A 13177-nucleotide genomic window follows, 5' to 3' on the forward strand; every position below is an offset into this window, starting at 1 on the left:
AATTTAGAAACCAATGGGCCTCTAATAAACCAATAGGGGCGTGACTAACCATCCCCACCCAGTCCTCAAACAGGCCACGCTCAGCTTTTTAGCGCAGAGCAACTTCCCGGAGTCTTCACGGAGACTTCAGGGTTGTCTACCGCTGACGAAGCTTCTGTGAGAGAAGCGAAACGTCCTTTTTTGCTTTTTGTTTTTGTTTTTTTGTTTTTTTTTTTTGTTTTTTACCCACAGGTACAGATGACGACTGACAGAACCCTTTCTACGATGGAACTTTCCTGTACGACTGAGCGCCTCCACAAGCATCATGTGATGTAGAAAAAAACCACTCCATTTACCGTTGTTTACAAGGCAGCAGGTTTAGGAAACTGTTGTTGCTTGACGATGGTTTGTGGCCACAGCTATATGTGATTATTACTTTTAAACCAAAGTGTTTGCCATGTCTTCCATCCATGAAATAAGAATCATGTAAACTTAGGGAGTTGAAGATCATGTCTCTCCCTTGCAGTGTAGCTATTTTGACAGCTAGGGGCGCCATTCTGCAAGGGTGTTGAGAAAAAAAAGAATGAAAGGGGTGTTTCAAAAGTTATAAACAGAGATTATACATTAATAGGCCAGAGGACATCTCCAGGCTCAAGCGCTTCACAGTGTTCTTTCTGGGCCACCTCCTGCTAACCGGTAAGATATTGTGCTTGTCTTTCTGCTTCTTGTTCACTTGCTAAGAAAGGATTCTTTGCAACATGATGAAAAAAAAACTGCACATGTACACAATTTGTACAGTGGGCACCTACTCCAGTTTTGACACCACGTGTTAATTTAAACATTTATAATACTAGTTGAATGCTGTTTTTATGAAATAAATTTGCAAATCGTATCCTAATTTCAGATGTAATCGTAGGCCTACATGGAAAGTTGTTTTGTTACTCATGACTGAATGGAAATGTGATGAAAGCCCACGGCAATCTATTTAGTTTCTCGAACGTCAAATCTAAATTCATGCAATGGCGAACAATCTGAGTGGCAAAGTCAGAATGAATTCCCCATGTGAAGTCAAGTTAGATGCTGTTCAAGCAAGATAATGTGTGCGCTCGGGGGGTAAAGTACATTCTGCCCAGTGACGTGCAGTGAGATTCGCGACTGGTGAGGCAATCCTTGCCCAGAGTGGGGTCGAAAAATATGAAGCCGAAAAAGATTAGCCTTATTACAATTATGAGCTGCAGTAAAACATGTCTCAAATAAGGTCAACATTTAATTTTTGAATGTTGCTTTTCAAAGCTTAAATTGTTTCAATTGATTTCACACTGGTCAACAACATGGTAGCAACAAAAGCTAAATATTTAATATAAGCCCACGTTTGCTGGTTTAGGGGGAGATCTCTAAGTTAAAAAAAAACATTTGATCCAGTGTTAATTTCCTTGAATAAAAATGTTCGTCATTCTTTTCGTCACACTTTTTTTTTTAAACGAAAACAAAAATAGAAGTCATGCCTCGATACTATAACTAAATTGATTGACAATTTCGTCAACAAATACAAGATGAACGATTTCACCGCAGACACTCGGCCAGCCCAGGTATCCAACCACAGTACTTTCATTAAGATCTAATGTTGCATTCCAAAATAAAAGTCCTCTGGAATCTGACATTTCGACTCTTTAACCTCATTAAAATAACATTTCAAAAAAGTCATTAAAAAATTGAATTTTAGGTATACCCGCAACCGGACCAGGTCTAGGGATCACCAAACACAATACTTTCATTAAGATCTCATGTTGCATTTCAAAATAAAAGGTCGCTAAAATCAGCACATTTGTCCTTTCATTCAGATTTGTTTTTGCATAAAAAATAAACAAAAAAAAAACCTGCTGAAATCAGCAATTTCAACCATTGAACCTTATTTATCTTACAACCAGTCTAGTCCTGGGGGACATACTCGTCCTGGGGGACTACAATCTGTTGTTGTATTTGAAAATACAGTTCCATGGAAATTATGGGTTGTCATAATTTGACTACAGTGAATAACAGTTAAAATTGGCATTCAAGCCACAAAGCCATTCTTTACGTGTATACCATTGCGTTTGAACAGAACAAGTAGTTTACCGTCTTTTCCCGATTCCTGTTGTTTGAAGCAAACCTGGTAGTTCTGGCGTCGGTCTCCCAGTATTTATCATTTCCTGCTTTGTTTGAAAGTCCATCTTTGAAAAATGTCTTAGTTTGGAAATTAAATCATTCATTTTCAGGGCGAGAAATGACAGCTTGTAATGTCGCACAGCACACTTCTTGTTTACTTTTGCACATGGGTTAGAGTTCACATGACCTGGCTGGTGGCAGGTTGTCAGGCAGCTCACTATCGCCGCCTTCCTTGAGGCAGAGGTACTGGCTGCCCCAAGGCAAGCACTTCCCCTGTGGATTTATGTCATATCGGCTGTTCATACCTCACCTCTCATCTCTGAAGGAGACTCCGTTTATTTAAGCAGGACATACAGACTTTTCTATGATTTTTACTTTGAAAATGGTCAAAATACATTAAGAACCACACCAAAATCATAATCCAGAGGACAAATATTAATACAATACTCATGTTATTTTATTATTTCATTTCTTTTTCCTCTCATGATGACAGGGGAGGCACAGCCTCACCCGCCACCCCTGAATTCATGTCACTGATTCTGCCACGTTACTGCGGTCTGGCCAGCCTCCGCTCGCAAAGTTGAAGTCAAGCAAGCCGCCACAGCGATTGTTAATACTTTGCATTATGGTAATCTGCTGCCAGCGAGCGATGTTGGCCACCTTAAAAACAAAAATTGTGCAACTGATGCACGCACGTCAGTGGGTTGGATTTAAAATAATGCAATAAAATAATTTTTTAGCTCTCAGGCAACGACGAGTTCACTCAGGAAGAGTGAAAACTGTCTCAGCATAGCACCAAGAAGCACTCTAAAAAAATGAAGTCAACGTTAACTCAACATCAATGACTAAAATGTCACTTGAGTTAAAAAAAAAAATCATGAAAAAAATTAATTTTAGTTATCCCGTAACCTGACCAAGTACAGTATAGGGAACACTCGGCCAGCCCAGGTATCCAACCACAGTACTTTCATTATGATCTAATGTTGCATTTAAAAATAAAAGGCCTCTGAAATCTGACATTTTGACCCTTTAAGCTGATTACATTTTTTTTTTTTAATTATTACAAAGTTAACTTTAGTTATCCCGCAACCAGACCAGGTCTAGGGAACACTAGGCCACCCCAGGTAACCAACCATAATACTTTCATTAGGATCTGATGTTGCATTTAAAAATAAAAGGCCTCTAAAATCAGCACTTTTGACCTTTCATTCAGATTTGGTTTTGCATAAAAAATAAACCCCCAAAAAAAAAAAAACTGCTGAAATCGGCAATTTCAACCATTGAACCTTATTTATCTTACAACCAGTCTAGTCCTGGGGGACATACTTGTGTATAGATCTGTTGTTTTATTTGAAAATACAGTTCCATGGAAATTATTGGTTGTCATAATTTCACTACAGTAAATAACGGTTAAAATTGGCATTCAACCATAATCTTTTTTTCCTGTGACGTATTGCACGAATACAAAATTCCTGATTAAAATCTGATTTTGCATGTGAACGTATAACTCATTCTTATTCTTAACACAAGTGGGTTTTATACAAAAGCTAACCCTGAATTTACCCCTTAAATACAATGAATGTTGTCTTTTTCATGATTCACTATTTTTTCAAAAGCTTGGAGATCAAACAACATCAGATCTTATTGGAAGTACAGTACTATGGTTGGGATACCTGGGGTGGCCTCGTGTTCCCTTGACCTGGTCTAGTTCCGGGATAACTACAATCCTTTTTTTTTAACGTGTGATTTTTTTTTTTTTTTTTTTTTAATCACGTGAAATTTTAATCATTGATGTAGCGCTAACATTGACTTTATTTTGTCAACTGCGGCTGGTTTGACTTCAATTTTGCGAGTTGAGGCTGGCCTGACCGCAGTAATTCAAATCCTGCACCGAATTGATTGCACAATTTCATGTTGCCTCACACTGCCCATGCACAAGGGGATCGCATTTAGATTCTGGGTAAAACTTCAGGATAAATGAGAATGCACCTAATGACCTGAAACAATTGAAGGCATACTAACTGTTCAAAATTGCGGTACTTGTTGCATAACACGCTGCTCTCTAGTAAACAGCTGGATGTCTGCTCTCTGCAGACATGTATCTGTACGTCCTGGCACTCGTCGTGTTCTACTACGTGTACCGCTGGCTCAGGGAGCTGCCCAGGGTCTCTGACAAGGGCGACAAGTATGTGTACATCACCGGCTGCGACACAGGCTTTGGAAACCTCCTGGCCCGTCACCTGGACAAACTGGGCTTCCGAGTCATCGCCTCCTGCTACACGGAGAAGGGCGAGGAAGAGCTGAGGAAGTCGTGCTCCGGAAACTTGACCACAACACATCTGGACGTTCGATCGAATGAAAGTGTCACCAAAGTTGCAGCGATGATCAAGGACAAAGTGGGGCAGCGTGGTGAGTGTGCAGCAACCGTTGGAAAATAACCAAGTACAAATACTTTGTTTCTGTAATTTGTCAGGCATCTGTATTTCACCTAAGTATTTACAGGTATTTTTTGGATGACTTATTATTTTACTCCCTTTATTGGAAAACATCTGTAGTTTCTCCTCCTTACTATCTCAAAATAGACTTGTTACACCTGTCATATCTGTTCTGTGACAGGGGTTCCAAACTGGGGTCCGCGAGTGGTAACTTGGAGGTCTGCAAAACAATTAAGAAATTATTGTCGTATCATTAAAAAAAGTGCATAAATACAGATGGCAACAGGGGTCAATAAAACACACACACACACACACACACACACACACACACACACACACACACAAACACACACACACACACACACACACACACACACGCACACACACACACACACACACACACATAAACCCATTCCTTCTCCCTAGTTGAGCTTTAATTTGGACAATTTAAAACTCATATTGTGACATATCACACCTGAGAGTTTTGCATGAATAGTTTTTTCTGTCTTTTTTTTAAACTGAAGGCATTTAGTGGAGAAATAAAGTCCCATTTTTTTTTTTTAAACTGAGAACCAAAAGACATTTTTTTGTAGTCGCAGCCTTATTTTTTGAGAGAATAGTCGTATCTTTTCCAGAATAAAAGGTGAAATGTTATGAAAGAAAACATGTATTTTTTAAGAGGAAATATGACTTCCTTCCCTGATTTTTATCAAATACTCTCGTACAGTGCTGTGATCATCATGGGCAAAATATCACTTTTTTTATTCTTATGATTACAACTTCTCATCCCAACATAATTCATATTTGTCCTTGTAAAGACTATTTTTTTTTTTTACTTGAAGAAAATACAACTTTACCTTACAACTTTTTTTTCTGGAAAATAAGAAACTTTTTCATTCCTATGGCATTAAGAGGTTGTGATGGTAGTTTTATTTATCATTTGGATTTTGAGGAAGGTCCTTGGCAAAATGTCTCCCATTTAAGGGGTCCTGGACCCAAAATTTTTCAAAATCCTTGATCTATGATACACAGTACATGCAACTGCGGAGAGGTTGATAAATCATTTGTTTTACCGATCGCCACTATCGAAGATAAGTAAAAATATCCGTCATGCAGTACAGAAAACAGATATCTGGAAGGTGCATTGCTTTAATTGTATTCATTTGAAAACTTGTCAAGTTGTCCCAATCACTGATGGTGTCATGCTTGGCTCATGACTGGCTTCCTTTTAGGCTGAACGGGTTCGGTTCCCATCCAGTGATGGCATGAATGTGAGTCTGAAGTGAGGTCTGTCTGTCTGTATACGCCCCAGGACTGACTGGCGACCAGTTTAGGACATCATCTGCTTTTTGTCCAAAATTCAAATGGCATAGATTGCAGCTCCCCGTGACCTTGAAAAGGAAAATCTATAAATACAGTTGAGTTGAGTTAAGTTGAGAAAAGTACTGTTGAAAATGTTGGATGGATGGATGGATGGATGGGGTTTTACCCAGTGGTGTAGTGGGGATATTTTAAGTGGGTGTACGCGATTCTGGGATGTTCTATATATACATACAGAACATCAATCATAGGCTACATCACCAGTTGAACTAACGTTAAATTTTTTTTTTTTTAAACTGAGAACCAAAAGACATTTTTTTGTAGTCGCAGCCTTATTTTTTGAGAGAATAGTCGTATCTTTTCCAGAATAAAAGGTGAAATGTTATGAAAGAAAACATGTATTTTTTAAGAGGAAATATGACTTCCTTCCCTGATTTTTATCAAATACTCTCGTACAGTGCTGTGATCATCATGGGCAAAATATCACTTTTTTTATTCTTATGATTACAACTTCTCATCCCAACATAATTCATATTTGTCCTTGTAAAGACTATTTTTTTTTTTTACTTGAAGAAAATACAACTTTACCTTACAACTTTTTTTTCTGGAAAATAAGAAACTTTTTCATTCCTATGGCATTAAGAGGTTGTGATGGTAGTTTTATTTATCATTTGGATTTTGAGGAAGGTCCTTGGCAAAATGTCTCCCATTTAAGGGGTCCTGGACCCAAAATTTTTCAAAATCCTTGATCTATGATACACAGTACATGCAACTGCGGAGAGGTTGATAAATCATTTGTTTTACCGATCGCCACTATCGAAGATAAGTAAAAATATCCGTCATGCAGTACAGAAAACAGATATCTGGAAGGTGCATTGCTTTAATTGTATTCATTTGAAAACTTGTCAAGTTGTCCCAATCACTGATGGTGTCATGCTTGGCTCATGACTGGCTTCCTTTTAGGCTGAACGGGTTCGGTTCCCATCCAGTGATGGCATGAATGTGAGTCTGAAGTGAGGTCTGTCTGTCTGTATACGCCCCAGGACTGACTGGCGACCAGTTTAGGACATCATCTGCTTTTTGTCCAAAATTCAAATGGCATAGATTGCAGCTCCCCGTGACCTTGAAAAGGAAAATCTATAAATACAGTTGAGTTGAGTTAAGTTGAGAAAAGTACTGTTGAAAATGTTGGATGGATGGATGGATGGATGGGGTTTTACCCAGTGGTGTAGTGGGGATATTTTAAGTGGGTGTACGCGATTCTGGGATGTTCTATATATACATACAGAACATCAATCATAGGCTACATCACCAGTTGAACTAACGTTAAATTTAATGTTTTACTACTCCAAAATAATCACAGGCAAACGTTATTAAGCATAACTCGCATTAGAACAATGATCAACAAACATTTCAATAAAAATTGAATGTGGCGTCGGGAGAAGTGGGTGGACGGCGTACCCCCGCGTACCACGCCCACTACACCCCTGGTTTTACCTCCTCCCCACCATGTTGTAGAAACGGATGCCACACTTCTCCACAGCCATCCATTTTCAATAGCTCTCGTCCTCATTGAGGCCTAATAATGCAGGGCCAGCTTCAGGTCAAAATGAATCATTATTCTTTTTCTAAAGGCTGCTATGCACTGAATCTACACTGACTTCCTCATGTGCCCTCTCAGGCCTGTGGGCCATAGTGAACAATGCAGGTGTGTCTGTGCCCTCGGCCCCATGTGACTGGCTGACCATTGATGACTACAAGTCCATGCTGGACGTGAACCTAAACGGGGTGATCGCGGTGACTCTCAGCGTCCTGCCGCTCATCAAGAAGGCGAGGGGCAGGGTGGTCAACGTGGCCAGTGTGTTTGGGAGAATTAGTCCCACCGGGGGCCCGTACACGGTGTCCAAGTATGGCGTGGAAGCTTTCAACGACAGCCTCAGGTGATACCCGTATTGTGTTTTATTGTTTTTGTTATTGTAAAGTGTCCTTGGGTGTCTTGAAAGGCGCTTATAAATAAAATGTATTATTATTATTATTATTATACTGCGGGCATAGGACAACATTTCTGAGAGTTTGCAAACTAGCACTGATGAGACTGGCTTTTGTCCCTTAGGCTAAATATGGCACCCTTTGGTGTCAAGGTCCTCTGCATTGAACCGGGCTTCTTCAAAACAAACGTGACTGATGCTGCAATCCTGAGTAAGAACGTGAAGTCGGTGTGGGACAAGATGCCGCAGGAGGTCAGAGACGACTATGGACAGGAGTACCTTCAGAAATGTAAGATTGGCTTATTTATTCAAGTGCTTTTTCCAGTTTGAAAAGTTGTTTCACCTGTCTTCTTCCACCCTTTACAGCATTAGCACTCTTAACAGACAAAGTTGCAAAGCTATCAGACGCAGACCTGATGAAGGTGGTTAACTGTATGGAGCATGCGGTCTCGGCCGTTCGGCCACGCACCCGCTACTCGCCAGGATGGGATGCAAAATTGTTCTGGCTGCCGCTCTCCTACATGCCAACCTGCGTCTCCGGCTACATTCTGAGCAGAGAAGCCATTCCGATTGCCAAGTCAATGCAATAAAGTGTTAACATTTTAAACACAATTTGATAATAGCAGTCTGTGTCCAAAATGTAATTGCAAGAAATGTGTACCTTTTTTTCTTTTTCCCTACTGAAATTATAAAACTAGTTGTCCCTCTCTCTCTCCCCCTCTCTTCCTTCCTCCCTCTCCCCAACTGTCTCTCCCATGGTTACACTATGCCATATTGAAGGCCTTATCTGAAGGAAGCATATGTTCAGGCCAATGTACATCCCCTTAGTGATAAGCCTGCGTTAAAGGTTGGGGGTACGTACGACTCAGTAGGTCAATAAAAAGCATTCCATGCAGCATGATTACATTTCCTTGTACATTTTACAAAAACAAGGATGCAAGGGCTCTTTTTGGGAAAGATTTACCCTCTTAATATCCTGCAAAGTACCCTCTTCCAGATAAAATAAATACTTGTCCAACTTAACTCCATTTGTGGATAACCTCATTGGATTGCAATGTTGTTTTGTTAAGACTGCAGCTGCACTACACAAAAGAAAAGACACATGCTATTAGTTTGTCATTTTATTTATGCCACAGCCGTTCACAATGATGGCTGCTTGACATGGCTCATGAGCGACATCTGGTGGTAAGCATAGGTACAAGACTCGCTAATAGGAAATACAGCTGACGAATTGTGTAAAGACAGTTTTTTTTAATTCCATCGGTTTTTTTTTGCAAATTGAGACATTAAATATAACTCTTCATGATGACAAGACAGATACATCTGTATTTGGACATTACAAACCAAGTGCTCCTAACAGCTGGACCCCTGCCTATTTCTTTGTTTTCATCTTCGTTCCACAATAGTACAATTGTTCAAGCCTTTAGGAGTGCTCCTCAGCCAGTTTCTCAGCCTTCTGGACCACTTCCTCGATGGGGCCAACCATGTAGAAGGCCTGCTCGGGCAGGGGGTCGTACTCGCCTAAGGAAGACCAAGAAATAAAAACAATTAGAATTTTGAGAAGTCCATTCAGGAAAGGGGCATACATAAGCTTTCACACTCACCTGCAAGAATGCTCTTAAAGCCCTTGATGGTCTCCTTTAGGGGTACCAGCTTGCCCATGTGGCCCGTGAAAACTTCAGCCACTTGGAAGGGCTGCGACAGGAACCGCTGGATCTTGCGCGCACGGGCCACTGTTAACTTGTCCTCCTCAGACAACTCATCCATACCCAGGATGGCGATGATATCTTGAAGGGATTTGTAGTCCTTCAATACAAAAATAAATTAATTGCTGGAGTTTAGATTAGGGGTAAATTAAACCAACAATCAATTTGGCTGGGTTCATATTAAAACGTCGGACCTGAAGGATTTTCTGCACACCGCGGGCAACATCGTAGTGCTCAGCTCCGACAATGTTGGGATCCATGATTCGGGAGGTCGAGTCCAGGGGGTCCACAGCAGGGTAGATGCCCAGCTCAGCGATGGCACGAGACAACACAGTGGTGGCATCCAAGTGAGCAAAGGTGGTGGCAGGGGCAGGATCAGTCAAATCATCGGCAGGCACATAAATGGCCTGAAAAGGAGAGGAATTATTTTTATAATTCATAAAATAAAACGTGAACGTTGAACATACCTGAACTGACGTGATAGACCCTTTCTTGGTGGTGGTGATCCTCTCCTGCATAGTACCCATGTCTGTGGCCAGAGTAGGCTGGTAACCCACAGCAGAAGGGATACGACCCAGCAGGGCAGACACCTGACAAGTCAAAAAGTTAAACCAAATCCAACTTCGATACATATCACAGCTGTGAAGAAAGTACTGACCTCAGAGCCAGCTTGTGTGAAGCGGAAAATGTTGTCAATGAAGAGCAGCACGTCCTGACCCTCTTGGTCACGGAAGTACTCGGCCACAGTCAGCCCGGTGAGAGCCACTCTGGCACGAGCGCCAGGGGGCTCGTTCATCTGTCCGTACACCAGCGCCACCTAGGAGGGGACGATGTGAATGGAAGATCATGAAACTTAAAAAAGAGAAAAAAAAAAACTATCAAGGTGAGGACTGTCACATCGGCTCACCTTGGAGGTGGTGTCCTTCAGGTTGATGACACCGGACTCAATCATTTCATGGTACAAGTCGTTTCCCTCACGGGTGCGCTCACCCACACCGGCAAACACAGAGTAACCACCATGGGCCTTGGCCACATTGTTGATTAGCTCCATGATCAGCACAGTCTTGCCTACACCAGCTCCGCCAAACAACCCTGAAAAAAAGTGATCAAGGTTTACAATCTAATTTCGTTCAGCAAATTAAAATCTATTTATCATGCACATACCAATCTTTCCTCCCTTGGCATAGGGGGCCAACAAGTCGACCACTTTAATGCCAGTAACAAGAATCTCCTGCTCCACACTCATGTCAGTGAATTCAGGTGCTTCAGCATGGATGGGTGCAGTCCTGCAAATAGAATCAAAATAGCTTGTTAGCAAATCCATTTGGGGAAGCAAACTTTGTATCACATGCATGATAAGTTGTGATATTTAAAGTCATCTCCGAAATGAACTTACTGCTTTGTGGAGATGGGGCCCCTCTCATCAATGGGCTCGCCAATGACATTCATAATCCTGCCCAGGGTTTCAGGGCCGACTGGGATTCTAATGGGGGCCCCAGTGTCCAGAACCTTCTGTCCACGGACCAAACCTTCAGTACCATCCATAGCAATGGTGCGCACAGTGTTCTCACCTACACAAAACAAGGTTCAAGTTTAATCCCAACCCCAAAGAGCGGACTTGCCATGTCTTTTTAAGAAACAAGACAGTTATAAGTCCGACCACTCACCAAGATGCTGTGCCACCTCCAGAACTAGCCTGGATTCTCGTCCAGCAACCTCCAGGGCATTGAGGATGGGTGGAAGGCCCTCATCAAACTGGACATCCACCACAGCACCGATGACGGCCACAATGCGTCCAGTGGCAACACTGGCGGCAGCCACAGGCGCGACATAGTTTCTGCCTGTGAGAGAAACACCCACACCGATCAATTTACAGCCATGACCTTGTATTCACATTGGCATGCTGTGGACAGATAAACCAAGAATGCGGCACATCTGGAAGCTAGGGGCCAATGTAAAAATTAATTTGCTGTCCTGTGATCCAAATACCCTCTATCTATCCCTCCATCATCCGTGCTGCTTATCCTCCGGGGTACACCCTCAACCAGTTGCCAGCTATCGCAGAACACACAGAGACAAACAACTATTTTCACTCACAATCACACTTGGGGACAATTTAGAGCAGAGGTGTCAAACATATTTTTGTCCCGGGCCACCAAGGAGTTACGTCTTTCGTTATGACAGTGAAACCAAATAAATGTTAAATCATCTCATTATATTATTACTTGTACACAACAAATTGATGGATTACTAGTTTTGAAATCAGTCCAATCAGCTATAAGAGGTTGTCAAAGTGAGTGTCAACTGGGTAACATAATTATTGTAAAATGTCAACGGTATTAATTACACATGACAAGATTCTTGCAAGGATCATACAAGTTGATACACGATTTGCTTTAGCGGGCCATATAAAACGATGTGGCAGGCCGGATCTGGCGGCCCAGGCCTTAGGTTTGACATCTGTGATTGAAAGCGTTCCATTAGCCTACTGTGCAGGTTTTGAGAATGTGGCAGGACAGCGGAGAAACCCCACGCAAGCACGGGGAGATCATGCAAACTCCACAAAGGAGGCCCAGAGCCCGGAATCGAATCACAGACCTCTGCACCGTGAGGCGGGCGTGCTAACCAGTCGATCACCGTGCCGCCTAATAACCTTTATAAAGGCTCAAATTAACACTCGATCAACATTAAAACGCATTATGCAACAAAGCTACGCAGGTGATTGACTTAAGCTGAAGCTGTCAGATGAATGAAATCCAGCCGACGCTAACGTAGCTATCATTTCGGCAACATGGTGAGAGAGCTGCCCGTTAGTTTTCATTCTACTCAATCACGTAACAAAATAAGTTTTCATCACTCGATGTATCATATTGAGAAACGTTTAGAAGTTGCACTCCGGGCGAGAAACAAAGCAAATACGCCCAGCCTATAACGCTAGTCTAGCAGCCACCTCATGTCATTAGAGAAAGGTCATTTATGCGAGCACAGCCAAACCTGTGTCAAAACATCGTCCAACACATGCGATTTGCCAAGAACAAAAATGTGCATTCGCTTCTGGGTTATGTGTACTTTTGAGAGCCGTACCTCATCTCTTACTGTACAAATGAATCACAAGGCCTGTCAAGCCGCTCGGAAGGGCAGCCAGCGTGTGGCTAACAGCTAAGGTTAGCCTAGCTTGAGTCGTCCCTTTGAAAGCCACTTTATTGCATCTTCTGAGCATGCGATTTCGCCCAACACCACCAAGCTTGGAGGGACTTACGCGAAAGGACGGCAGGTGATCCAACGAGGGCCTTCAGGGGGTGTACCCCAGGCTTTATAGCCTGCAGTGCCCCGGTGCAGCAGCGTCCAACAGCTCCTAACATGATCAAAATGGCTGAAGGTGGAACGAGCAAGGAAGAACTCTGGGCTTTATTGAGTATGCACTAAAGCAAACTGCGCTTGCGTGACACGTTCAGCGTTTCTTGCGCGTGCGCACGACGACTTGCGATCACTCAGGCGCATGCGCAATTGTAAAACCCATGCTACTGACATTCTGCCCTCCATAAAACTTCCCGTCATGCATATTGTTTCTGCTAAGTGACCTACAACTCATTTAAATAAGGTA

The 13177-nt window shown here is 42.1% G+C and overlaps 2 protein-coding genes across 2 annotated transcripts; one reads left to right on the forward strand and one right to left on the reverse strand.

Annotated features, from left to right (window-relative positions):
* Positions 1 to 247: 247 nt before the first annotated feature.
* Positions 248 to 8892, forward strand: LOC109515005 (retinol dehydrogenase 3-like). The gene is made up of 7 exons (XM_019868532.1): positions 248 to 311; positions 611 to 675; positions 4219 to 4533; positions 7561 to 7819; positions 7993 to 8156; positions 8234 to 8457; positions 8645 to 8892. Exons 1-6 carry the CDS (start codon positions 265 to 267, stop codon positions 8455 to 8457), a joined length of 1074 nt encoding a protein of 357 aa, XP_019724091.1. The 5' UTR covers positions 248 to 264; the 3' UTR covers positions 8645 to 8892.
* An 81-nt stretch (positions 8893 to 8973) lies between these two features.
* Positions 8974 to 12973, reverse strand: atp5f1b (ATP synthase F1 subunit beta). The gene is made up of 10 exons (XM_019868531.1): positions 12833 to 12973; positions 11241 to 11414; positions 10970 to 11144; positions 10738 to 10859; positions 10481 to 10665; positions 10232 to 10390; positions 10041 to 10163; positions 9768 to 9980; positions 9472 to 9673; positions 8974 to 9388 (listed from the first exon to the last, which is right to left on the reverse strand). Exons 1-10 carry the CDS (start codon positions 12933 to 12935, stop codon positions 9291 to 9293), a joined length of 1554 nt encoding a protein of 517 aa, XP_019724090.1. The 5' UTR covers positions 12936 to 12973; the 3' UTR covers positions 8974 to 9290.
* Between the last annotated feature and the right edge of the window lie 204 nt (positions 12974 to 13177).

The sequence above is a fragment of the Hippocampus comes genome, unplaced genomic scaffold (genome assembly GCF_001891065.2).
Source record: "Hippocampus comes isolate QL1 unplaced genomic scaffold, H_comes_QL1_v1.1 scaffold41, whole genome shotgun sequence".
In the NCBI taxonomy this organism is placed as follows: Eukaryota; Metazoa; Chordata; class Actinopteri; order Syngnathiformes; family Syngnathidae; genus Hippocampus; species Hippocampus comes.